This window comes from Lepidochelys kempii, chromosome 2, assembly GCF_965140285.1.
Source record: "Lepidochelys kempii isolate rLepKem1 chromosome 2, rLepKem1.hap1, whole genome shotgun sequence".
NCBI lineage: Eukaryota > Metazoa > Chordata > Testudines > Cheloniidae > Lepidochelys > Lepidochelys kempii.
This window is the reverse complement of record NC_136381.1, coordinates 159,034,195-159,061,774: the sequence shown is the minus strand read 5'-3', so window position 1 is coordinate 159,061,774 and position 27,580 is coordinate 159,034,195. Positions and strand designations below refer to the sequence as shown.

General features: G+C 45.0%; 2 protein-coding genes and 1 long non-coding RNA gene across 5 annotated transcripts in view; 1 reads left to right on the top strand and 2 right to left on the bottom strand.

Annotated features, from left to right (window-relative positions):
* Positions 1–994: 994 nt before the first annotated feature.
* Positions 995–11,639, bottom strand: LRRC14B (leucine rich repeat containing 14B). The gene is made up of 2 exons (XM_073332612.2): positions 10,735–11,639; positions 995–1,768 (listed from the first exon to the last, which is right to left on the bottom strand). Exons 1-2 carry the CDS (start codon positions 11,637–11,639, stop codon positions 1,123–1,125), a joined length of 1,551 nt encoding a protein of 516 aa, XP_073188713.1. The 3' UTR covers positions 995–1,122.
* A 4,280-nt stretch (positions 11,640–15,919) lies between these two features.
* Positions 15,920–22,399, top strand: LOC140907211 (uncharacterized). Its single transcript, XR_012157410.2, has 3 exons — positions 15,920–16,468; positions 18,017–18,071; positions 20,125–22,399. It is a non-coding gene; the product is annotated as an uncharacterized LOC140907211 (long non-coding RNA).
* Positions 18,361–27,580, bottom strand: part of PLEKHG4B (pleckstrin homology and RhoGEF domain containing G4B) — a 200,406-nt gene continuing 191,186 nt past the window's right edge. For all 3 annotated transcript variants that reach the window (XM_073332598.1, XM_073332600.1, XM_073332599.1), the window contains one exon: positions 18,361–19,159. Coding sequence is in view for 1 of the 3 variants with exons in the window: in XM_073332600.1 (XP_073188701.1) it covers positions 19,154–19,159 (6 nt within the window). In the remaining 2 variants the exon portion in view is untranslated. The remainder of the gene's footprint in view (positions 19,160–27,580) is intronic.

The window sequence follows — 27,580 nt, the reverse complement described above, 5'->3', positions numbered from 1 at the left end:
TGCTGGCAGTGCCCCTACGTATACATCCCAAAATGCCATTGGCCTTCTTGGCAACAAGGGCACACTGTTGACTCATATCCAGCTTCTCGTCCACTGTAACCCTAAGTCCTTTTCTGCAGACCTCAGCATTGCTCGTATGAAGAATGCAATCATACAGTTACTGTATTTAGGGCCTTTTAATCCTCTAGGATCCAGGCATGGAGGGGCTCTGTGTGAATTTCTTGCATCCACATATGAAAGAAGGGTCAGCTGTCTGAGTAGCACCCTGCCTCCCCTTCCTCCAAACCTCAAGGAGACCTACCTATGGGTTCTGGGGTCCATACATAGAAAGAAAAAGGACTACAGGGTGCACATCATCTCCACCCCCATCCCCTCAAGCCCACTGGAACATACACTCAGGAGTTAATATGGGTAGGAGTTGTATTATCTTTTGATTGGAGTCAACTCTGCACTATGGAACTCCTCCTTAAAGGTGGGCTCCAGGGGCGGCTACCAGTTAGGCTGCTCATCTCTATTGCAGTTGCACTACCCCGGATCTTGAGGGGACAGGGCAGTGTGGCTACAATGGAGATAGCTAATGCAGAGAAGGACCTGTGCAGGGATGGCCCTGTGCCTCCAGCACACGATTCTTGGGGGGTGTGCAGGATTTGGGGATTGGAATCCCTACCTCTGCCATGGGGGGCAAATCCACAGTCAAATTTAGATAAAACTTCGTCAGAGGAAATTAGTGGAGTTTAGTTCCTCCTAAGGTCCCTCTCAGTGTGTTTATTTGCAGGAGGGCACAAATTAGCCCATCGTTATTAGGTAAATTAAAAAATATGGCTAGGTCATACTGCAGGTGAAATACAATCATACCTTGTTTTACTGCAGTAACTGGAACCAAAGCTGTGCTTTTGTGCAGAGTATGCAGTGATTAAAGGAGTTCTCAGAAAGTGGCCTTTACATTAATACTTGCAATTCATAGCGCGATTAAAAATGCATATGCTATACTGTAGCTCCAGAAATAAAACCAAATACAGTCCAGAAATCAGCGAAAGCAGAAATGGATGTGCAGTGTTTTGAAGTTCCTAGTGTATATTGAATTTACTCTCTGTTAGGCAGAGCAGTCATCACCACTACATTTTAATTCATTTCTTGAAGAGCTTTGTTAAAGTTTTCTAAAGTATCTTTGAAAGATTTCAGTAAGTAAGATCCCAGTTCATTGCCAGTCTCTTGAATGGCTGCGTCATAGCCTCCGAAGAGTGGTGTTGAAGCCTTGATGTCCTCCCGGTTTGCATGAAGTAAAATATTATTAAGTTCCTCTGATACACTCTCATATTTTTGGTGATCAAATTTTGAAAGATTAGCATCATCAATTGGGTAGGTGACATTGTTAGGATAGCAGTCCCTAGGAACTGGGAACTCAATGTATTTCAGCATCGGCAAGTCACTAAAAACATTAAAGAGGCATTTAAGTGCTCGGGATGACAGGGGATTTCCAAGGAACTTGAATTCTTGTAGCTTCCGGCAGGGGATCAAACCCAAAATCAACATATTTACATGAATGTCTTGAATGTTACATTCCTCAAGGATGAGCATCTTCAGAGTATAAGAGCAGTGGCTGAGAAGTTTAAAGAAGGTTGATGGGTAAAGGTCAGTCACATTGTGCCCACTGAGGTCCAGTACTTCCAGGTGGTTAGAATGGAGGCTATTGGCTAAATAGGCCATGTCAGCATGGTTCAAGGCGCAGTTAGAAACATCCAGTAGCTTCAGAGGGGTTTTCAGTGGGCTGCAGATTTAAATAAAAGGAAAAATATTTACAGCACAAAGTGGTACTAGAAAATTATAAGATTTTTTTAAAAAACTGTGTGAACATTGAAATAGCTGTTCATCATTAATGTAGCCTGTCTGCTCTAATCTTTAATAATTTTGTAATCTAGTTCGATTAACTGAAAGGTATATAACATACATCAAAAATAATGTTTTAAATGGATGCACTAAACTGATTATATTAATGGTTTCTTTGGTTTACACCAGGGATAAATCTGATCCATTGCATTTATGCTACATGTACATTTCATATTCCACTATATGTTGGTCTTACATTTCTAATACTTTGTCACAGTAATAGCTAATAATTTGGGCCACTGACAGTGCAGATGGAAATGCAGAAAAGGAAGGGGATGCTGCATCTGACTTGGGCCCTGCAATTGAACAGGAACGCAGTGGCAGTGCTTCTGACTCCAGCCTTGATTGTCTGCTGAACATACAAGCTTGCCCAAAAGGATGTTGTTCAGCACCCAAGAGCTTCTGGATCAAGAGAGCCCAGGAACTCTGCAAGTGACCCACATCAGGGAGGAGAGCGAGCCATGCTCTGGGTTCATCAAAATACATCTCAGGTACCTCAGTAACACCAAAGAGGTGGCTGTAATGAGACCTGAGGACATGGTGGGTGTTCTCAAGAGGTAAGTCCAATGTAAGAGCCTTCAAAGGGGTTACCAGCCTTTGGGGAAAGGATACCACTTGAATCTGAGCCCAGAGTTGAAGTGGGCAACAAACTCCACCCGAAAGCACTGACCTGGGTACTGTGAGGATTGTCCTTTTCTGTGGGTCTGTATAGCACCTAGCACAATGAAGCTTCTAGGAGAGGCCACATTGCATGTTGAACAGTAACCAGCTCTGGCTATGGGACTTCTAATAATGTGCCTGTCACTGTGAAGAGACAGCTTGGAAGTATTTGGTTCTTCTTTTGTATAAATGTCTGTGTGTGCACCTACTGCTAGCATTTGTCAGGTCAGGTATGCAAGGCTTGCTGCTAATACCACATAACCTAGAACAACCTGATATGGGTCAGCAGCTCTCTGACTAAATTGGGAATGCTGCCACTCTCTGAGTGATGGGGGGTGTGCCTAGCACCCACTGGAATGAAAAACAATGTGCACAAAGGAATAACTACATCTGGCACTGCTACCTTGCGGCTAGTTCTTGGTTGAACAAAGGCTAGAGGAGAAAACCCAGAATCTAATCTGCTGTGTAAAAAATGTCAAGCAGTTGGCACTGCAACTCAGCTTTGCCCTCTGACATCTCCTGCAGCTGTGCTCACTTCCAAACATCTTGGTCTCCAAGCCTTTGGTCCCAGTCAGTACCACAGAGAGAGGGGCTTTGGTCTTAAGGCAAGCTTCTGCCCCCATATTTTTTTTCTGCCAACGTATATGCACTGAAGGTTCGAGTATGGTGGTCGCCCTCTTCAAACTTGCTTGTTGGAATTTGAGGATAATGTGTACTGGTATGTTAAGTGAACTAGAGGAGGTCAATGACTTAGAAAGACCACCATCATTGACAGAGAGCTGGACATGCTTGACATCAATGAAGAATTTGAACGCAGGGTGGGGTTTGCAGTCAAAAACTCATTAACGCCCAGAGCTGAATGTCCTGTTGAAACATCAGAACCTTTCCTATCACCAAGGCTCTCTACCACAGGTGGCTTTTCCGGCATCATCAGTACATATCCCCCAACACTTTCCTCCACCTCTGAAGAGAAGGACCTATTCTATCAGTAACTCAGCAGGAGCATCAGTAAGCTACCATCAGGTGAGCAACTATTTGCTGGAAGACTTCAGTATAACAGCTGCCCTGGATCACGAGATGTGACTGCTATGCATTGGTCACAGCGGAGTGGGAAAAACAAATGACAATGGGATTACTGGAGCTCTGTACCCACTGAGGACTGTGCATTACCAACACCTACTTCCAAAGTGGTCACTGCTGAAAGGTCTTGTGGAGTCACCTGTCACAGAGTTTGGGGTGCAATCCAGAGCAGTGAGGGGTTGTATCACCAATTGCCCTACAATCCTGGGTGCCTTACAGTGCTTTGCTATTGTAGCTCCAAACCTGGGACACTCACAACCAGTTTACAAGCCTGCAGGTCATACCCTCAGTGTCCGTGCTAGACAGCCCTAGTTCAGAAACTCTGACCCCAGCAGCCTGTCTATAGCCCCACAGCCCCACTCTAACTTCCACCAGCCTTGGTTACTGTTTGCAGGGTAACCCCAACACCATAGGTGGTGACTCCATGGGCTGGAGCACCCATGGAAAAAAATTAGCGGGTGCTTAGCACGCACTGGCAGACAAGCTCTCCTCCCTCCTCCCTGACTTCCGCCTGCCTGCAGCCCCTGCTGATCAACCCTTCCCCATCCCTCCCGGCGCCTCCTATGTGCTGTGGAACAGCTGTTCAGCAGCGTACAGAAGGCGCTGGGAGGGAGCGGGAGGAGTGGGGACAGGATGCGCTCAGAGGAAGGGGCAGAATGGGGTGGGGCAGGAGCGGGGACAGGAATAGGCAGGGTTGGGCCTTGGGGGAAGCGTGGAGTGGGGACAGGGTCTGGGGCTGAGTGGGGGTTGAGCAACCCCGGGGAAAATAGAAGCCAGTGCCTGTGCTCAACACACTCCCAGTCCCAAATTTTCCCCAAACTGTGCGCTTTGCAATGTCCAGTCCTCTCCTGGACAGTTCAGAGAAATAATAAGTTTCGTTTGTTCTTCTAAAGACACAAAAGCACATCACTGCTTATTAACTTAACTGCAGTAAATACACCCTTCCCGTTAAACACAGCACTGAGTTGGTTTATAGTAAAAATAAAACAAATGTATTAACAATAGGACATAGATTAAATGATGCCAAGTAAAATGAATAAAGTTAGAACGGGTTACAAGCAAATACAAGTGAAAACACACATCTAAAAGTCTAAAACTTAATCTAGCAAGGCACAGGCTTTGTTCAAGATAATTTCTCACCTATATTCCAGAGACTTCAACCTCACCGTGGTTGAAGGACCCATCTGTCTCAGTTTGCAAGAGCTCTGTTCCCTTGTATCTGTCTAATGATGGATGGCAAAGATGGCTTCTGTCTTCCAAAGCTCAATGACCTTGTTTCAAGAGGCAGGATGACCTCTTGCTGATTTTGCCATCCCCCTGTATGTGACTACATCCCCCAGGTAGGGGAATACAGATAGGGAACACATCTTGAAGAACCCCCAGTTATGGGTAGATACCCTCTCCTCCTTCAAGTGCTGGTCCCTGTGGTGTATTCCACATGTGGGTGACTGGTAAGCAGTAGTCAAATTGGAGCAGGCATGAAGATGCAGTTGGTATGTTGGGTATGAGGATGCAGTCTGTAATACTGCTGTCCCAACTGTTGCATCTGCAGAAGAGGTCTGGACTAATGCTTCATGAAAGTATGGCTGGAACTGCAGGTTGTTGCCTTACAAATGTCCAGTATAGGTACTTCCTGAAGAGATGCTATTGAAGTTGCCTGTGCTCTAGTGGAGTGAGCCCTCAACCTGTCATGGGGGAGGAAAACATGCCAACTGATGAAGAGTGATACACCCAGAGATCCACTTGAAGAGTCTCTGAGCAGACAACACTAGTCCCCATGAACACTGCTGTAGAGACAAATAGTTTAGGCCTTTTCTTAATTGGTTTTATTCTAGAGCCCATCAGATGTCGAGGGAATGAAGTCTTCTCATGCTTCCAATGAGGAGAGAGAGGTTTTGGGAAGAATACTGGTAAGTGAATAGATTGATTTATGTGACACTCGGAAATTACCTTAGGGATGAATTTTGGTTGAAGGTGAAATGTGATATACAGTGAATTGGCCAGGAGTGCTCTCAGCTCACTCACCCTCCTGGCTAATATAATGGTGATGAGGAAGGCGCCCTTCGTGCAGAGGCAATCACATCGAGCAAGTGGCCAGCAGTTCAAAGGGTGGCCTGGTAAGTATTGCATGTATGGGATTGAGGTCCCATTGCAGTGTTGGTTTCATTACTGACGGGAAGGTCCTATTGAGACCCTTCAGGAAGCTGTTTGTTATCGGGTGAGTAAAAATTGGCTAGCCCTGTACCAGAGAATGGAAGGCACTGATTGCTGCTAGGTGGACCCATAGCGAGCTAATGAAAAGTCTCAATGTCTTGAGGGTGGGGAGGTACAGAAGTCTAAAATAGCAGGAATACCTGCTGATTTGGGGGATAACTGACTCTGTTGCACCCAGGTAGAGAAATACTCCCATTAGCTAGATAGCATTTGCTGGTGGAGACTTTTCTGCTATGATTAAGGTTAGTTCAAACAGTCTCTGAATGTGAATGCTCTAGAGCTGACCTGACACCCATCCAAATACCAGGCCATGAGGCGCAGAGTCTGAGTTGGGATGTCTGATCTGGGAAGATTCAGATACTGATGGGAGGATGGGCTGATATTCATAAGAGGTCCAGAAACCTGAACTATCTGGGCCAATTGGGTGCAATGAGACTGATTTGAGCTTTGTTGGGATGAATCTTTTACAGTGGATTGGAGGACCGGCCATACCTCAGGTGGCCTGTCCAGGATTGCAGAAGGGCATCAGCTTTGGAGTCCCAACTTATTGCTGTTCTGGAGCAGTACAGATGGAACTTCTTGTTTGTCTGGGAGGCAAACAGCTCCCAGGATGGCTTTCTCCACTGAGTGAACATTTCATTCAGGACTGAATTGTGTCAGGGCCAGGGCATGAGTGGTCTGGCTTACAGGAGTGAGCATCAAGCACGGGCTGAGCAGCCAGGAGCCAATTACTAGGACTCAGGTCAGGTTGGAATGCCAGGAGATCAGAATCGAAGGAAACTGTAGGGCAGGGATGAAGAATCAGTCACCAGGAATCAGGCCAAGTCAGGATGCCAGAAGGTCTGGATCGGGTGACAGAATCAAAAGGCAGGAACCAGAAGGCATTTACCAAGAGTCAGGCCGAGTCAGGATACCAGGAGGTCGGGAGCAGAAGACAAAAAGGTAAACACCAAGCAAGCTGTCTGTGGCAGGGTGGAGCTCAGTTGTACAGACAACTTCCTGTTTGCTCTTCTGGCCTAAATAGGGGCTTGAGGAGATTTAAAGCTCCCCCAATCAGAGTGGAGGGGTGGTGCTTGTGCTGCTGTCTGTGAGCTGCCAGGTGGAAGATTTGAGTGTGATCATAGGCGCTGGCTTCTGATTTTCCCCAGAGTTGCTCAACTCCTGCTCCGCCTCAGGCCCTGCCCCCACATGCCCCCTTCCCCCAAGCTCCCACCCCTGCCCTGTCTCTTCCCACCCATGCTTCACCCCAGCCCCACCCCCACTCCACCCCTTCCCCCAAGGCCCCACCCCACCCTGCCCCGCCTCTTCCTGCTGCCTCCCCGGAGCGCGCCCCATCCCCGCTCCTCCCCCTCCCTTCCAACACCTCCTGCATGCCACTGAACAGCTCTTATGCAGTGTGCAGGAGGTGCTGGGAGGGAGAGGGAGGAGTTGATCAGTGGGGGCCCCAGGTAGGCAGGAGTGGGGAGGAGGGAAGGAGCTTGGCTGCCGGTGGGTGCTTAGCACCCACCGGCAGCCCTGGAGCACTCATGGAGTCGGCACCTATGAGTGTGGTGACCCCTAGAACCCTAATGAACCCCAGGGGTGTTCTCTGGTGCTATGGGTCCAGGATTCTAGGATTGATTTTCTTAGAAGGCTTGTATTTGGGCAGGAGCATGAAAGTTTTCTGCTAGTTCCCACATACACTCCTCAGGGCCATAGCCTTCCCAGTTAATCAGGTGTAAAAGTTTACCCCACTGGCATTCGGAATCCACGATCTCATATGTGACATATTCCTCAAGGCCTTGTGCATGAAGCGGTTGGGTCCTGTGGGGAGCTGAATTTTTGGTATATGGGTTTAGGATCGATATATGGAATTCTGCGTGGATTTTGAGAGATTGGGGTAAGTGTAGTTCAACAGTGACCAGGTTAACTTGGCAACAGATTCGATAACAGCAAGGAACTTACACATGGATCTGTTCATGCTGAGGTGCTCTGTCAAGGGCCACACTTTTTGTCCCACTGAACATGGGTTCCTAGTTGCCAATATTGGTTTGCATGTTGCTTGTAGTTGGCTTTCACTTTTTCCAGGTTTCCCCTTATTTCTTTCTGGATTTGATGAATTCTCTGCACTAAGTCCAAGGTGGGTGGGTTAGAAGAGGCGCATAGGTAGCTGTGGTTCCCATAGCTGGTAAAGAAAGGGGCTTTTACCTATGGAGGCGCGATCTGTGTTATTGTATGCAAACTCTATGTCTCTATGTAGGGTAATAGCAAGGACCAATCATCTTGGTGGTGATTAATGTAGCAATCTAAACTCTGACTGACCCTTTCTGTCTGTCCACTGGACTGAGGCTGGTAGGTAGAAGCGCAGCTGGACCCGCAGGAGACGCAAGGCCTTGTGCCAGAATCAGGCTGTAAATTGTGACCCTTTATTGGAAGTGACTTGATTCAGTAGGCCATGGAGATGGACCACATGGCTAGTCCATAGCTGGGCTGTCCCTTCAGCAGGGGGTCGACCAGTACAGGACATGAAGTGGGCCATTTTGGTGGTCTGCCACCATCAAGATTATTGTAAACCTGTTAAGACTCTGGGAGCTCCACAAGAAAATCCAATGCAATAGCAGCCTAGTGTCAGGACAGGGTGTCTAGAGGTTGAAGTAGACTGCAGAGCATGTGATGTGGTGTTCTGGCTCTAGAACACATATTGCAGGACATGATGAAGGACTGTTTTATGGTGTGCATTCGCTGAGCTTTAAAGTAAGTCAAGTGTTCTTCCATTGGGGTGGGGGACTTGTGATATAGCTTTAAGGCTGACACTCTTGCCTGAGCCGGGGGAATGTAAATGCAGTTATGCACAAACATGATCCCATACCGGATATCGTGTGGTTCCCTGTCGATGGCAGCTGGTTTGTCAGGCAGAATTTCTGCGGCAGAGAAAGGTCAGAACCAGACAATAGGCACAGTGGTCTGTGACAGGGTGGAGCCCAGTTGTATGAACGACTCCCTGTTTCCTTCTCTGGCTTAAATAAGGGCTGTGGCCCAGTGAGGAGCCTTGGACCTCTCCCAATCAAGAGTAGAGGGGCAGGGTTTATGCCCCAGTTGGGCTTCATGAATGCTGGTCCCAGCTGCTGTGAACGGCTGCATGATGGTCTGGGGTGTGATGACTTGCAGCACATCTGTGGTTCCAGGGTTCAAAACCCATGGGGCCTGACAGTACCGTCAAAGCCCAAAAAGTCTATAGTATGTATATGAAACACATCTTACCTATATGGGATGGAATTTCCCTCTGATATGATCCCTCAGTGTTATGCTGCTTCACTGCTTTTTTGGCAGCATAAAGGCCACAGTGAAACAAAAATGTTAATGAATGAGGACTACAAAGTGGTGCAGATTTTCTCAATTTTCAATTAAAAAAAAAGATAGTGGCCCATATTTTCAAAACTAGGAGCTTAAAGTTAGGCTCCTAAGTCCCTATTTAGATGCCTAAGGGTGGGGTTTTTCAGAAGTGCCTTAGGGTATGCAAACACTGCAACAACAAAAAATTTGGGGTCGGGAAGGAATTTTCCTCCAGGGCAGATTGGAAGAGGCCCTGGAGGTTTTTCGCCTTCCTCCGTAGCATGGGGCACGGTTCACTTGCTGGAGGATTCTCTGCTCCTTGAAGTCTTTAAACTACGATTTGAGGACTTCAATAGCACAGATATAGGAGTGAGGTTTTTTGCAGGAGTGATGGGTGAAATTCTGTGGCCTGCGTTGTGCAGGAGGTCAGACTAGATGATCATAATGGTCCCTTCTGACCTAAATATCTATGAATCTATGAAACCCACGGCAACAAGTCTCAGAGCCCATGTTAACTGACTCAGGTTTGCAGGGCTCACGCTAAAGGGCTAAACATAGCGCAGATGTTCTCGCTTAGGCTGGAGCCTGCGCTCTGAGACTCACTCTCCTTGCTGTGTTTCAGAGACTGAGCTCCAGCCTGAGTTGGAATGTCTACATGGCACAAGGGACTGGAGCGTAGATGGTCTGGCCTAGCGGTCACAGCTGGGCTGTGGGCCACACATTATCTCACTGACATTAGAATAGTTCAGCATGTCACTAAGTTATTTGCTCCACTGTAAAATTAGCTCTTTAAAGAGAACACAATAAACTGTTGTTTCAGGTCATTCAAAAATAACAGTGCTCTTTATTGACACCTTTTTCCCCTGACATTGAGAATTACTGGATTTTTCTGTGTATTCAGTGTGGCTAGTTGTGTTAACCCAAATTCCAGTTTAGATATAGCATTGGATCTCCCTGGCCTTAAGATACACAGACCCATTGAGAAGCATTAGATGGTATCAGACTACATCGTAGGGCTTGTCTCCACTTACCGGTGGATCAACGCTGCGGCGATCGATCCACCGGGGGGTCAATTTAACGGGTCTAGTGAAGACCCACTAAATCAACCGCCGATGGCTCTCCCGTCGACTCTGGTACTCCACCAGAACAAGAAGCATAAGGTAAGTTGATGGGAGAGTTTCTCCTGTCGACCCAGCGCAGTGTAGACATGGCAATAAGTCGACTAAAGTATGTCGACTCCAGCTACGTTATTCACATAGCTGGAGTTGCGTAACTTAGATCAACTTAACCCCATAGTGTAGAGCTGCCCTTAGTATCCCTCTCGCCACATAAAAGCACCATAGACATGGGATTGTAGGAAATTTACAGTCTGGTTTCTGCAGGTGAGTTAGTCATCATTAGCTTATTGTCTAATCAGTATTCCTGATGGCGTGCTGCAAACATCTCCATGGACTTCCCAATGAAAATATTTCCATTATTCACCCCGCCCCTTTTTGTTAGCCTTGGCAGCCTTTAATTCAGTGCCACTGCACTGACGAGTGGCTCATCACACTTTCAGTCACACTGTTGGGAACAACTTACCTGAGCAGTTTCCGTATTTTTCCTGTGAGGATAGAAAATGCCAGGCTCAGCTCAGTCAGCTGCGTCATTTGGCTCATCTTTTCTCCAATAGTCATAAAGATTGGTTCATCCTCGGCTGTAAACCGCTGCACATTGAATGCTCTGGCCGGCAGGGTAAGCGATGTCAGTAGAGGAAAGTGGATGTTATTAAACATCACTTCCAAGTGCTCCATTTCCAAACGAATATTGTGAACCACTTCAAGTTTGCGCAGTGAAGAGGGATCTGTGAGCTTTATAATGTAGAAAAGCTTTCGTAAAGTGAGACTGTCAGCTCTGAATGCCACACAACGAATCTTTAGTGGACAGTGGCATCTCATCAGTAAGGCTTGGACCACAAGTTCATAGTTCCGCTCTGTAACAAACAGGTCAATGAGAACGTCAATAGCGATATCAAAGATACATGGATTGAAGTGCAGCCTTTGCATTTCAACAAGCAGCTCAAAAGAGAGCTTTGATAGTAGCTCTGTCCTGGCCCACCTTCCCAGAGTCTTCTTACACTTGCAGACCTGAACTTCAACATCTTTTATGCCTGTCAGGTCCACCACTTTCAGTCTCTTTGAGTATGGAGAAGAGCAATTCAACACGTAATCTCTCAGCCCAACTAGACAACTTTCCAAACAAACACAGCATGCTCTGCTGCTGATGTCTTCCTGGTAATCCACTGTTGTCCCTAACAGTTTTCCTAAATTAAAGTCTGCCAGGGGCCAGTTTTCCACCAGGTCATGAATCACTTCCCCCTGCTCCAGTAAATAACTGGCTTTAAAAAGAAGAGGAAAAAGGTTATGTGCAACACTGCTGAGACTTTTCCTGGCAAGCTGCGCATTCGATACCAAAGCCTCAGCACTAATGAACCGCAGCGACTTCATTGTTGCCTTTGATTTCTTTCCGGCATTGAGGGTGGCTTCTGTGTTTAACTAAGGTTCTGGTTGCTTATCATTCTTTATTTTTAGCTGCAGCTGCTGTCTGGTACTCAGTGAAATGTCTTTGGGAAGGTAAAGTGAGTAGTCACATGCTGAGCCCTGACTTCTATTTTGGTACTCGAGACAGTCTGCACAAGTCACATGTTTTGATTAATTAATTCAGGGACCAGTTTGTTTATTTAACCTTCATTTTTGTAATAAAGGTTAGTTTTTGATAAGTGCAGGCTAGCATCAAACAGGGCTGGCAGAGCTGTGAAAAGTACATGTACATAGGAATAGTTCTCTATCTGCCGTTAACCATCTTATTGTTTTCAGATTTTTTTTTAAATAAAAACACTTTCACTTTTTCTTGAAAGGTGATTAAACTAATTTAGATTTTAAGAAATATTAAATATTAGCTTGCAGTGTTTACCACTAACTGGAGTTTCCAAAGGTCTCCACTTTTTGGATTCCAAGCAATGTGGACCTGAAGCCCTTTAGACAGCAGGCCAAAGGTAGGACCATGTGCATTTGATACATGCACCTTAAGGCATCATGCCTCTGTTGATGAAGAGAGGTACATTGCTCCAGCTTCTTTGGTTCCTGACTAGAGCAGCTACTCCAAAATCAAGCAGGGATGCAGAATGTGGATCTGTGGGGGCAATCTTTTTAAGAACTCCAGTTACTGAGAAGTGTTTCTCCATGCAGAATATACATCCCCACTTCTGGGGTCCATTCCTGCAACGTATTGCATGCTCCTGCAAGACATCAAGTCTGAGGCTGTTCAGCATCTTGCAGGATTAGCTGGGCATACAGAACCTAAGGACTAGAGTAGACATACTCAATAGGTGGCCCGCGGGCCAAATGTGGCCCATGAAGGCATCCTGTGTGACCTGCCAGCTCACCTTAAAAATGTTTATAATTAAATTCACAAACCGCGATTCGCTGCCTATCATTTGCCTATGACTTCCTTCGTAACTGGCAGTGCTTAATTTGTAACGAAAGAGGGTCCGTTGTTGCTACAGATGAAACGTTGATGAAAACAATGCAAGAATTCCTAAACAATATGACTGAAAATTTTAAAATGTGATTTGAGAATTTTAACATTCAAAAGGATTTGCTTTTTTTTTTTTTTCCATTGTGATCCATTTGTTGTCTCTGCCAATGGACCTTGCCCTTCTGAAGCAAACATTATTTTGATTCAATTGAGGAAGGTGCCTTTCAACTAGAAATGGTAAGGTTTCAGATTTCAGATGTATTGAAGGCAAAATTCAGAGAAATGGGACTTTGTGATTTCTGGACTCAATATGCTGACCAGTTTCAGGATAGCCAAAATCTACCCATCTATCTTTTAACATGTTCAGATCAACATACCTCTGCAAATCTGGGTTTTCTACCATGAACATTATAAAAAACCAAAACCACAATCACCTGACAGATGAGCATCTTCACCAGTGCATGCACCTTGCCCTGACCTCCTACAAACCACTCTTCACAAAGCTTGCTAGAGATCGTTGATGACGCCTCTCCCATTAGAGATTGCCACTAACAAGGTGGTAATGTTGATTTATGAACTTTATTAAAAAATAGAAACACTAATACTTATGTTGCAATCAAGGTCTTTATTTATCGGCAGCTGAAGTTGGGGTTTTTTGGCATCAGCCTTCTGAGCAAATGACCTGCCTCTTGTCATAAAATTCTCAAATCGGCCCACGGTAGATCTAATTGAGTATCACTGGTCTAGAGAATACTACAGTTTAAAGTACACTGGAGTGCTGCTGCACTGAGGTGAGCATCTGACCTCTCCTCTGATCTACCTGAATATAGTAGCTGTCTTACATATTTTATATAAGTGGCTATGAATCCAACAAGCCTTAGAGGCAGCCCTGGCTATAGTGGAAAGGGCATCTAGGTTCTCTCGAAAAGGCACAATTAAGAGGTGCAATATCTCTCTCTCTGACTTTGACAAATGCAATCTTTCCCTGCTTATCTCCATTCAGAATGCTGCTGCGAAGATCATTTTCCTATCCTGTTACTTTGACCATGTCACCCTCTCTTTGAATGCTTCCACTGGCTCCCTCTGCACTGTCATATCAACAAATACACTGATTGCCTTCACTTTCAAGGCATTCTCATTTGCTATCGAGCTGTTGATACTCCCCTCCGATTGGCCCATGATACCAGCCTTCCCTGCCCACTTGTTAAATTTTCAAACACACACCTTCATGCTTTCTGGCATGCTGCACTTCACTTCCCATAAACATCCACAAAGTTACCTCACCCTCCTCCTCTGAAGCCTTCCCCAAATCCTTCCTTGCTGTGTTGCCCACAAAAACTTGGCTGTGGCGAGGCTGCAGAGATCACTACCTATCATGCTGACCAACACTGTCTCATTGTTTCCTTGTACTCTCCCATCTCTCTGGATTCATCTGTTGTTTCTTGTCTTATGCTTAGATTATAAGCTCTGTGGGGCAAGGACCATCTTTTTGTGCTGTTTGTACAGTGCCCAGCACAATGGGGTCCTGGACCATGACTAAGGTTAGGGTAGTATAAATACTAAATAAATAACAAGGGATGATCTATTGCACAATTCTTTTCAATAGTTATTGGCTAGATAGCAGATCCTCATTGGACTTTTTCTTGTAGATGATGAAAATATATGGAAATTTTTAAAAACCGATTCCTCAGTATTAAAACTAAGCTCAACATCTGGTTCACAGAAGGCAACCTCTCCTTGATGAAGCCAGCATTCTGAAAAAAACGTAGGCAAAAATCCAGTGTGAGGGCAAAGCATTTTATCTTTAGATATTGGAATTTTGTGAATTACCTGTAAAGACTTGGCGCTAGCTCACTCATCAGGCAGAGGGTGATAGCTGCTAAAAAGTCTTCTTTACAGGAAAAGAAAGCATGGGGAAATCCACTCAGACTCAAAAAGGGCTTAACCTGTTTATTCACCTAGATTCCAGAGATCTCAAGGGCAGTCACAAATGCATGAAACATTGTCATGGCAACTAGATGGAGCATTAGCAGAGAAATTTTGAATCCTGATTTAAACAACAAGGAAGTGACTTGAGAACAGTCAACAATGAATAGGACATGGCGGCTTGTGCTTTGCGCATGGGCCAGATCCTAAAGTCTTTACTCAAAGTATCACTTGAAGTGAATGGGTGTTTTGCTTGAATAAGGACAATGAACCAAACAAGAACCTTAGGGTTTGACCTATATATATCTTAGTACATGGGCTGATAGAAGTGATGATAGGGTAAAGTGAAATAGCATGTGTCCCTTCAAAAGTAAGGAGCAAGGGAGAATCTAGATGTTGCAGGGCCAACTCACTGCTAGGGTGCCTTCTCCTGGCAGTTCTGAAGCATAGCTCCTTCCAGGTCCGATGCCCCCTTTCATCGCTCATTTGGGTACCCTGATGCCTCACTCTTACTCTGCAACTCAGCGTGCTCTCCCTTCATGGCTTGGCCCTCCATCCATGTCACAAAGTTCTCCCCTTCCGGGGGGTTATCAAAGTGTCTCCATCCAAACAGTCTCCAGCAGTCTTCCAATTCACTGCCCAGACTGTGCCACTTCTCCAGTGGCTACCAGGGGAAACCGGGCCCAACCTCTACTTCAGGTTCTGGCACAGGGACCCTCTAATCAGCAGCCAAGGTCCACAATGTGCCACCTTGCTACCATTTTCCTAAATCTTTTTCTACTCCATACCTCTCTCAGGCTTTTGCTCCAGCATGATTCTGGGTAAACCCTTCCTTCATGGCCTGGAGCCCTGGGCTTTCTACTCTCCCCAGGGTTTCCTTCCTTCCCTTGCTAACAGTCAGAAAGTGGCCACAGGATTCTTCACTATAGTCCCTTTCTGCTGCCAGCTTCCTGGTGTATTGTAGCCCTACCTGTTCTTTCTCAGCTGGGCTCCATCATCAATCTGGGGTTACTTAGCCACCTAATTCCCCTCTGAGGTGGCCTAGCCAGTTAACTGGCCCCTTCTCAGCCTCATTAACTTCTTCTAGGCTAGCATGGGGTGAACACCCCATCACCGTAGGGAATAAGGAAGATTGGGTTAGATATTTAGTCCACAAGGTTAGGACAATAAGATAGAGGGAAATGTCCTGTAAATTACATTTGGTTTCTTAACTGAACTTTTATAAAGTTTCAGATGTACAGTGTAATACTGCAACTCCATATTCATCATAGTGATATGATTATAGCATAATTATGATGCATTTTTTACAAGATGGTCATATGAGGTGTCATTGGAAAAGTTATGATTTGTCAAATATGATCATCATATTTCTGTATATGTATCATTTTTGTATCTGAAGTTATGAATATTGACTATGTATCTCTATTTCAAATGTGCTTATTGTGAGCAAAACCCTCAACTAGCCTTTCAGGTACAACACTGAAGAAGCTTGACAGTGCTAATGGCTCATCAACAAAGACAATGGACCATGGAAGAGTTTAGTCTCCCTGTGAAAAGTTTCAGCCAGACTACGAGTAAAGGCTGCTATGACTCAGCAAGGCATACAAGGGCATGTGACCAGACTACATGACACTGAACTCCATTTTGGTACCTATATTTTTCCACAAACTGGACCGGGAACTTATCTTGAAACAAAGAGTTCCCACCATATGGAAAAGCTCGGTGAGGAGTGACATCATCTCCTAACCTCACTCCCCTCACAAGAGAACTCCTAAGTAACAAAGACGAAACTGGGGGAACTGCTGGTCCCAGGCTAAAGGGATTTCTAGCCTCTTTGTGGAAACTTGGTGGACTGCTTGTATCATCAGTCAGGGTGAGAAATTGCTAATTCAAATCTTATCTACTATATTAGGCTTAGTTTATGGTTTTTTGTTTATTTGCGCAGTAATCTGCTTTGGTCTGGTTGCTATCACTTATAATCACTTAAAATCTACCTTTTGTAGTGAATAAACTTGTTTTAGGTTTTATCTTAACCAATGTGTCTTTAAGTGAAGTGTCTGGGAAAATCTCAGCTTGGTTACTACAGGCTTGTTGTGCATAATTTTCCCACATTGAGGGGAAAGCAACCTTTATTAATGACAGATTTCAGAGTAGCAGCCGTGTTAGTCTGTATCCGCAAAAAGAAAAGGAGGACTTGTGGCACCTTAGAGACTAACCAATTTATTTGAGCATAAGCTTGAAATGAGCTGTAGCTCACGAAAGCTTATGCTCAAATAAATTGGTTAGTCTCTAAGGTGCCACAAGTCCTCCTTTTCTTTTTGCTATATTAATGAGCTTGCATTGTACAGATCCCTGTGCAGTACAAGATGGTAGAATACTGGGTTTATACTCCAGCAAGGCTGTAAGGCTGGGGAGCTGGGAAATTGGCTATTGTCTTCTGTCTGTCCTTGAGTGGCTTAGGTGAAGCAGCCAGGTAGCTCAGTTGGGTGTGTGGTGGCACCTGCTATTGTGTTGGGTGATAACAGGGCCTGGAAAGGCTGGCTGAGTCACCAGCAGAGCAGTATGAGCGGGACCAGCACAGCTGAATGGTTGGAGGCAAAGCAGTTCCCATGACTCCCGGAGGTGACAACCCATCACATACAGTTCATAAAATTCCCATCTATTAAAGTTAGTCCTCCAAGACCAATTCATTTTATCCCAATGCTTGATATCTTATTGTTCCATAACAAATGTCATGAGACAACATCCTGGTATCTTGGGGGATTTTTAATATTCTGCAGGCCTGGGTTGCAGAACGCAGAACAGCCCCATCAAATTCTCAAAGTGTAGATGGCTGATAACATTAGTTATAGAGGAGAGTCATTTGGAGGGCCTTGGTTTTTCTGGATAAGTTCAGTGCTCTCTATAACAACAAGCTCTACTGGAAGGTGCTGCTTATTTTGTCCTGTGATGCAAAAATAGTGATGTGACAATAGAAACACCTGCCCCCCCCCCTTAATTAAGGGTAAGCTTGGCAGCTGCCCAACATGCCTACAAAAGAGAGTGAGGGGAATGAAACTTTAGCGTCCTGTACTAGGTACCCATATGCAGGTCACAGCATAGGTAAGCACCATAAGTGTGCTACTCCCCTTCCTGTGCAAGCGGGCGAGGTGAAGGATGAATATAGACCTTGACTTTACCACCCAAAGCGCCAGCCAGCATAGCTGAACTGGCAGGGAGGGAGAAGTAATCCACACCTGGTAAAGAACTGGCACAGATTATTTCCCCCTAGTGCAAAGGGAGAAGCAGGGACTGAATTGTAACTTTCCAAGGAACACAACAGCTAGATGCTGCCTTTACTCAGGACAGATTACATTGTTACAATGTAGCCCTAAATTGGGGATTGTTGTATCTTTGTCTATTTCTTTTATTATCTATCTAGGGTCTTATGCCAAGAGAAGAATGTGAGAGCCTTCCAGATACCACTACTCTAAATGGTCAGTAGACTAATTTCTTCCCTATTTCCCCTCTGTCACTAATTTATTTATTCATCACCCCCTTGCCTCACACAGGGTGTGAGTCAGTCCTATGAATAATAGGAGTTATAAGTTATAATGCCTCTTGGAAACCCATCAGAATCACAATTTCATCATAAAAGTAAAACAGAAGATTAAAAACCTGATAGATACGGCTCATCAAAGCTTCATGATTTTACAGCATAGTCAAATGCTTGGTTGAAAAAAAAGGAACATCACATACAATAAAAATAAATGTAACAGTAGAAATTGTTTTGTTTATTTTTTTTAAAAAAAGTATTAAACAAGGGCAGTGTTTGAAGTAACAAAAGTCAAACTGTTTTCAACAAGCCATGAACAATAGTATGTTTTCATATTTGAAAATGGTTACAAATAATTATTTCTATTTTTAATCTCTAGAAACTGCCATATTCTAACAGAAGTCCATGTTTACTCTGATTGCAGGAATTCATGTTGCCTTTGTGGTGTGCTGGAGAAGACACTAATAAGTAGATAAAAACAGATCTGCTGTAATGGGCAGTAATAAAATAATATTTACAAAAGTTTCAAGCAGTTTGTATATTTTTCCTTTTGTACAGATATTAGTTCATTTATTAAGGATTTCTACATTTACAGGATTGCACAAAATATAGTAACATCTACAACATCATCATCTGCTATATACAAGATTCAGGTTAAAACAGAAAACAACATTCTAATTTGTCACACACATGTACAAAGCCAAGTTCTACCCTTGCAGGCCTTCAGTGCTACCCCCTGGTATCAATGGACCTGCATGCTTATTTGAGAGCAAAATTTGGTTCATATTTTGAAAGTGCAGATTAAGAACTCTGCAACAAAACTACCTTTAAAATGACAAAGAAAAAATAAGATGTGTCTTCTCTGGTCGTTCAAAAAAATATTTAGATTTTGATTTTGCTGCTGATGAAATATCCAGTAAGAGTCCATGAAGCGTGTGTCAGGTTTTTCATCACAAAGTGAATTTGGGATGCTCTGCAATAGCAGGGTCAGCATAGCTGAAAATGTCTTCATAATACTTTGACTCATAGCTGTCAAAACAATCAACAGGTTACAGTGAGTTTTACTACGATCTTTAGTTAAAATCAGAACACCACAACTAGCATAGTGAAGCATTCAAACTATTCAGACATTAGCACTTCTGGAAATATGGCGATAAAAATCAAATTCAGTTTAATTGCTTGAGATTGAAACAGTTTTTCAATTAATACAAAAATAGATCTGTCAGTGCAATCTATGTGTATGAAAAATATTCCTTAAGTCAATTTTAACAGATTTCAAAGAACAGTTAACTGTAAATGGTTATTAAAATTAGCTGTTTTAAAATTAAGGATTTTCAGCAGTGCTCAGCACACAGAGCTTTAGAAAAATGTCACACTAAGTGTATAAAGAATCTTTAACCCCATCAAAAATACTTACGTAAGAAAGCTCTATAGAAAGAAATACCCAGTTTCAGTTTTATAATCTACTACAAAATGTATAACTCTGACTTCAATGGAGTTATTCCTGACTGAGATCAAATTGTGCGTGAAAGAGGAATCTGACTCTTTAATTCATGAATTACATGATGCTGCCATTATAATTGATTCATTTCAATATCCAGGGGTTTATTTGGGTAAATATAGAGTCTTACCGAGTCAGTTGTGCAAAGGTATAAACCTTTACTTATTAGCCGATCTGATTTGTAAGGGGAAAGGGAGAGGGAATTGTGGGTTTTATAATAAAAGTATGAAATTTGCCACCATGTTAGGACATGACCTAATACAGATTTTCAGACATGGGGCTATTGCCAGTTCTTGCAAGTTGGCTGTGGCAGCCATTTTAAAAACATTGTCACAATCAGCAAATAATGTTTTACAACTGGACAGACAAGGGATGTATTCTTGGTTTTGCTTCAACAAGACCTTAAAATTGGTGTAAGGACACATTTTGTACTAATTTTGATTGTCAGTGTGGTCTTGGAAGAATTTAATCCCATTTCTCTTTTTTCTTTCAGATACTACTTTGGTTGTGTGAAAGCTGCTTTATGATTGGGTAATATTAACTATACACAGTAGTGAAAGATACAGATTACTATTGGTTGTTACTGGTGCATCAAACCTGTCAAAAAGATACAAGCTTGTTTGAGAGCCAGGCCCATCAATGGAGACATCCCATTCCTCTACTGACTGGGGCAAGTGTGCGCTTTGTCAGGAAAACACGGCTACAGAGTTGATTAATCCAGCAGAATCAAAAAGAGAGCATGTTGGATCTGGCCATCAAACTCTAGCAGAAAATATCAGATGTTTCCATAAGATGAATGCACTTCCCATATCCACAGACAGATGATGAGATAATGGTGATGGTACTGAGAAGACTTTGAACAAAAACAATGGATGTTGGCACAAATCCTGCTCTGTCAAGTTTTAAAAAAAGCTGAAAAACCTGTGGATCACCCTGACGAACTATAGAGGAAATACACATGTTTAGGTGACCAAAACAAAGGACCTCCAGAAAAAGAAGGGTGCTTTATTTGTGAAGTGAACATACTATCAGAAGACTTCCATGAAGCTTCTACTCTCAGCATTGAGAGCTGAGTCTAAACTGTGCACCTGAGCTGCAAGACCAGTGTTTGCTTGCAAAACTAAGTGCAGGGGACTTAGTGGCCCAAGAGACAAGGTATCATGCAAGATGTTTGGTCTCTCTCTACAACAAAATAAGGGGAAAGAAATCTGAGCAAAGCAACACAGAGAAGATATCACATGGGACTGCCTCTTCTGAACTGACAACATAGATTGAAGAGACAAGACTGAATGAAGACGTGGGTCCAGTGTTTAAACTAGCTGTCCTCACGATGCTCTATACAGCTAGACCAGAACAGCTGCCTGTGTGCATTCACAACACAATGAAGTAAAATCCCATATCCTTTCACACATTCCAGCTCTCCAAGCACACAAAGGATGTGATGTGCTCCTTGCCTTCAAGCAGGGCCTTAAACATGCCCTCTGATGTGCACGTGAGGAAAACTGTGAAGAAGCAGCATTTCACCTGTCCCAAACAGTAAAAATTATTCAAAGGGACCTGTTTTAAATAAAAACACAGTCTACTTGTATCATTTGACCCAGGATGCCAAGCAAAATCTGTGCTTGAGTCCCTACTGGCACTGATGTCCATAATATTGTGTGGTTCAAACATTAAAACTCAGTCAGAACAAGTTTCCATTCATCCAGCTATCCTTATTTTGGCACAGCTGCTGCAGTAGAACAGCAATATCCATTGCCGTGAAGGAACAGAAAGTTTGTACCACAACAAAGCTTGAGAAATGCCTTTTCCAGTCTACACTGGTTTGACAAATCATGCACTGACATGAAAAAGTGAGCTAGTAGATAGTTCCTTTAAACTTGGATTGTCCACTATCTCCTATGACAGTGTGTTGGCCTCTCTACCAGCATGGCAAACAATGCGTGCCAACACTCTGAGGACAAGACTGTAGTCTGTCTGCTCAAGCTCCATGGTGGTCTGTTCACTGTTGTGGCCATAGACAGCATAGACCACAATCCTAGTTCCACCACAGCAACAGACTCCTCCCAGGGAACTGGGACATCACGTTTTCAGCATCCCAGTACTGAAGTGGAGGGAGCGGTCCATAGAATTCCCACCCTGGACTGTGAGACTGCAGCATCAGTGAAGAAGTCTATATCATCACTTCCTGAGTCTTATAGAATTGTCCTTCCATTGATTTTGAAGAAAATCAATGCTGCCATCCCTGATGCAAATGTTGAAATGAAAACAGACTGCCAATTGATTACGCAAGGTGATAGGAGAATCTGAAGCCACAGCGGAGAAAGGAACCACCTGAAAAGGGTCTAACACAAAGCACCGTGAGCAGATGATAGTGCCCAGGCTTCGTTTACACAACATGTCAAGGCATTTGTTGAGGTCATAGAAGACATGGGCAACCTCTTCTCAGAGGAGAGCGTAGACTTAATTAAACTGGACACTGAAGACATTGCAGACCCTTCTGTGATTGTCTCTGCTAGGGAGTTGGAGGAGCTCAAGCAGTAGCAGTACACCCCATTTAAAAGAGAGATTGCAAGAGAAAACCAAGTCATTAACAGAGCCTATCAAGCAAAATAAACTCCCCTTGTTCAGCAGACCTCCTGAGCTCTCCCCTTGTTCAGCAGACCTCCTCAAATTGGAGCTCTTCCTCTTGAAAAATGGTGGGGAATGCGATGTTTCAATATACTGAAGACTGAAAGATTTCCTTGTTTCTTAATTGATTTTAGGCTGCATGTTTATGTAAGCTGCCTTTTCAATCTTTTTGAGATGCAGAAAGAGGTTACTCACCCTGTGCAGTAACTGATATTCTTCAAGATGTGCGTCCCTGTGGGTGCTCCATTTCAGGTCAAGGTGCGTCCCAGCGCCTCCTATCGGAGATTTCTACAGCAGTAGCCCTACGGGCTGCGCACACGCTGTGCCTACCTCTCGAGCTGTCAGTGTTCTAATAGCGCGCGCACAGCCTGGGCTCCTCAGTTCTCTCTCTACAACGGAGTGTGTTACAAATTCCAAAGTAGAGGGGAGGAGGGCGGGTAGTGGAGCACCCACGGGACACTCATCTCGAAGAACGTCAGTTACTGCATAGGATGAGTAACCTCCTCTTCGAGAGAGAGATTTCCCTGTGGGTGCTCCACTTCAGGTGACTGAAAAGCAGTATCCCTTAGGATGGTTGGGACTTCGGATGGGGCAAGAAGGCTGTTGACAAGTCAGATGCTGCAGTGTGGATGAGAGCGTAGTGATTAGCGAAGGTAAGGTTCAATGCCCAGGTAGCTGCCTTGCATGTATCAGACAATGGGACATTATGGAGAAAGGCCGTGGAGGTGGAGACAGCTCTTGTAGAGTGTGTCCTAATTGATGTAGGAGGTTGTATTTGCCTGAGTTGGTAACAAAGGCATATGCAGTCAGCAATCCATTTGGAAAGCCTCTGCGTAGAGATAGCATTTCCCTGTGAGCGCTGAGTAGTAGACACAAAAAGTCTGGGGGTTTTCCTAAATGATTCTGTTCTATCCAGGTAAAAGAATAATGCTCTGCAAACATCAAGAGTGTGCACTGACGTTTCAAAGGCATTAGCGTGAGGTTTTGGGAAAAATGTTGGAAGGTGTACGGGTTCATTGAGGTGAAAGGAAGAGTGTATCTTAGGTAAAAACCTTGGATGCGTGCAGAGTGTGACCTTATTGCGGAAGAACGTGGTATACGGAGGGTCCGCCATAAATGCCCCCATTTCTCCTACTTGTCTGGCAGACATGATTGCTAATGAGGAAGGCGGTCTTCATGGATAGGTGGAGAAGGGAGTAGGTAGCCATCGGTTCAAAGGGTTTATCCATCAGGGCTTTGATGACTAGGTGTAAATCCCAAGGTGCAGCAGGCAGTTTCACATCCGGGTATAATGTCTGGATGCCCTTCAGAAACCTTTTGGTGATTGGATGGGCAAAGACCATTACCTTGTCAACCTTATGGTGGAAGGTGGTGAGGTCCATGAGGTGGAAGGTCCATGAGGTGGACCTTAAGTGAGCTCGTAGAGAGGCCACATGTTTTAAGGTGTAACAGGTAATCTAGTATCAGTGGGAGTGAAGCAGAAACTGGAGAGGTCTGGTTTGCCAGCGCACCAAGATGTAAACCGTTTCCATTTATGCAGGTAGGTAGTGCGCATGTTGTGTGTTCTGCTGTGTAGCAAGACAGTTCATACTTGGTCCGAACACGTTAACTCCGCATTAGAGAACCATTGATCAGCCAGGCCCTCAGGTGGAGATGTTGTACATCGGGGTGAAATAGTTGTCCCGTGCGTTGTGATAGGACGTTGCTGAGTGATGGAAGGGGAATGGGAGGCTTAACCGACATGCACAGGAGAAAGGGGTACCACGGTTGTCTGGGTCACACTGGGGCTATGAGAATCATGTTGGCTCTGTCTGCTCGTATCTTCTGAATTACACTGTGCAATAGAGGCATTGGTGGGAACGCATACATGAGAGTCTTGGTCCAAGGGAGCATAAAGGCGTCCCCCCGTGAGCGTTTGCTGAGGCCTGTTCTGGAGCGGAATGTCGGGCATTTTTTGTTTGTTGCTGGGGCGAATAGATCCAGCTGAGGATAACCCCAGATCTGGAAAACGTTGGAAAGAATGGTGTCATTGAGTTCCCACTCGTGCTGTAAGGGGAACAATCGGCTGAGCTCATCTGCGGTGGTATACTGAGAACCTGGCAGGTATGAGGCAGAGATATGGATGTTGTGTTGAAGGCACCAGTTTCAAAATTTTATCGCCTCTGTGCAAAGGGAGTGTGATCGGGCTCCCCCCTGTCTGTTGACATAAAACATGCACGCGATGTTGTCGGTCATTATTCGAATTCGGCAGTTTTGAATGATGGGAAGGAAATGGAGGCAGGCATTGCGTACGGCCCCGAGCTCTAGCAAATTTATGTGAAGCCTGGTTTTTGAAGTGGCCCAGAGACCCTGAGTGGTGAGATAGCCAATTTGTGCTCCCCATCCTGTGAAGGATGTATCTGTGGTGATGGTAATTAAAGGGGGATCTTGTTGGAAGGGAATCCTGGTGCAGAGGTTGATGGGAGAGGTCCACCATAGGAGTGAGTCCTTGACTTTCTGGGGCATAGTTAGTAACATGTTTAGCCTGTGCTTGTTTGGTTTGTATACCATGGCTAGCCAACCCTGAAGGCACCGCATGTACAGGCGAGCATTCACAACCACAAATGTGCAAGGGCCATATGTCCTAAGAGCTGTAGGGAGTCTCGGACTGTAGTCTGTGGGCTGGCACGTAACTGGGTAATAAGGATGCCCATTGTGTGGAATCTGTCCTGGGGGAGAGATGCAAGACTGGTGGTGGAATCAAGGTGGGCGCCGATGAAGTCGATTTGTTGGGTAGGTTGTAAGGTAGATTTGTTTTTGTTTATCTGCAGGCCCAAGGTGCGGGTTGCAAGAGTTGCGTGGTTCGCTTCCAACTGAGTGGAAGACTTGAGGAGACAATCTTCTCTTACAGGAGAGTCTATTGATGGAGATTCTCTAGGTTTCAGTCAGGAGGAGGTGATAGAAGAGGATAAAATATGGGCCAGATCAGACGAGAAACATTCACATAAAGAATCTGACACATCAGAAAAAGGGCAGACAAATAAGCAGTGACAGGTTTTTAAAATGCTTGTACACAAATGCTAGAAGTCTAAATAATAAGATGGGTGAACTAGAGTGCCTCGTGTTAAAGGAGGATATTGATATAATAGTATCAGGGGATAGCTGTCTTAGTCTGTATCCACAAAAACAACAAGGAGACCGGTGGCACCTTAAAGACCAACAGATTTATTTGAGCATAAACTTTCATGGGTAAAAACCCCACTTCTTCAGATGCAGAGAACTGGATAAATTCATGGAGGTTAAGTCCATTAATGGCCATTAGCCAGGATGGGTAAGGAATGGTGTCCCTAGTCTCTGTTTGTCAGAGGGTGGAAATGGATGGCAGGAGAGAGATCACTAAATCATTACCTGCAGCAGCATATTATTGCCTAGGCCGACAAGGCCTAAGCCTAGGGTGGCAAATTTGCAGGGGCGGCAAATTTATAATAGCCATAGGCACCGACTTTACCCGGCACCGGTGGGTGCTCATGCCCTCCCCTCCACATCTCCATCTCCCAAATCCCTGGCCCCGCCTCATCCCGTGGGCAAGCTGCATTTCCCCTCCTTCCCAGGCTTGCTGCATGAAAGCGCTGGGAGGGGGGAGAAGTGGAGCGGCAGCACGCTCAGGGGAGGAGGCAGAGCAGAGGTGAGCTGGGGGCGCAGGGAGGGCTGCAGCAAGTAACCCGGGGGGGGGGGGCAGAGGAACCGCTCTTCACCTCAGCTCACCTCCGCTCCACCGCCACCTCCTCCCCTGAGCGCACTGCCACTCCGCTTCTACTCTCTCCCTCCCAGGCTTGCTGCTCCACTTCTACTCCCTCCCTCCCAGGCTTGCTGCAGGAAACAGCTGCCGGTGGATTCAAACAATTTGAATAAAAACTAAAACAAGTTCCTATAGGACCAGGGGCAGCAATTATTTCAGGGCCTGGGGGCGGCAAAATCATTAATCCACCACTGATTACCTGTTAAGTTCACTCCCTCTGGGACACCTGGCATTGGCCACTGTCGGTAGACAGGATACTGGGCTGGATGGACCTTTGGTCTGACCCAGTATGGCCATTCTTATGTTCTTCTTAATCATTCAGGTAAGGAAGTCTGAGGATTCCTTTTTTCCTGAGATCTGCTATTACAACTGTTAGCACCTTGGAGAAGACACGCTGTGCGGTGGAAAGGGAGGACCCTGTATTGGTAGTGTTGCTCTCCCACAGCAAACCTGAGGAAACATCGATGGGCAGGGTGGATAGAGACATGGAAATATGCGTCTTTGAGGTTGAGAGTTGAAAACCAATCTCCTTGCTCCAGCGTCGGAATCATCATTGGGAGAGTAACCATCTGGAATTTCTGTTTCTTGACGAACTTGTTCAAACGTTGAAGATCGAGGATAGGGTGCCAACCGCCGCTTTTCTTTTCAATCAAGAAGCAGTGGAAGTAAAACCCTTTCCCTCTGTGTTGAGGAGGTACCTCCTCTATTTCTCCGAGATACAGGAAATGTTATGCACCTCCTGACAGAGCAATTGTCCGTGAGAGGGGTCCCTGAAGAGGGATGGGGTGGGAGGGTGGGTGAGAGGTAAGGAGAAGAAGCCTAACCCAATCTGATAATTTCCAGGACCCATCTGTCCGTAATGATGGTTTGCCAGTTGGCCAGGAATAGACGCAAACTGTGTCCAAAAAAAAAGCTTGATTGGAGCTGGCACTGGAGAGGGTGCGAGGTTTTCTATACCCTCGACAAAGACGTCAAATTTGTTTATTTGGGTTAGTAGGGAGGGTCGCTGTTGTTTGTGGAGAGTGACGTTGTTGGTTCCTGGGCCTATGTCGTTGTTGTTGTTGCGTATCATACTGTCTGAAAGGTGGATGTTGCTCAAAGGTATGGTAACGCGGTCGTTGGTATGGCTGATATCTATATTGTCTCTTCTTTGAGGCAGGTGTGTGGATGCCTAAGGATCAGAGAGTGGCATGGGAATCCTTCATGGAGTGAAGGACCTCACTGGTTGTAGCAGCAAAGAGCTTGTCTCCATTGAAAGGGAGATCTTCGACCGTATTCTGTATCTTCTTCAAAAAGGAGGAAGAAGCAAGCCATGAGGACTGCCGCATGACAACGGCCGTGGCTGTGGATCTGGCTGCTGTGTCCACAGCATCGAGGGCGGCTTGAAGAGCCATGTGGTAGATCAATTGGCCCTCGGACACCACTGCTTTAAATTGTTGTCGTTTATCCTCTGACACATCATCAATAAATTGCATTACCTTAGCATAATTTTTGTGGTCATATTTTGCTAAGAGCACTGCATAGTTCGCTACTCTAAATTGCA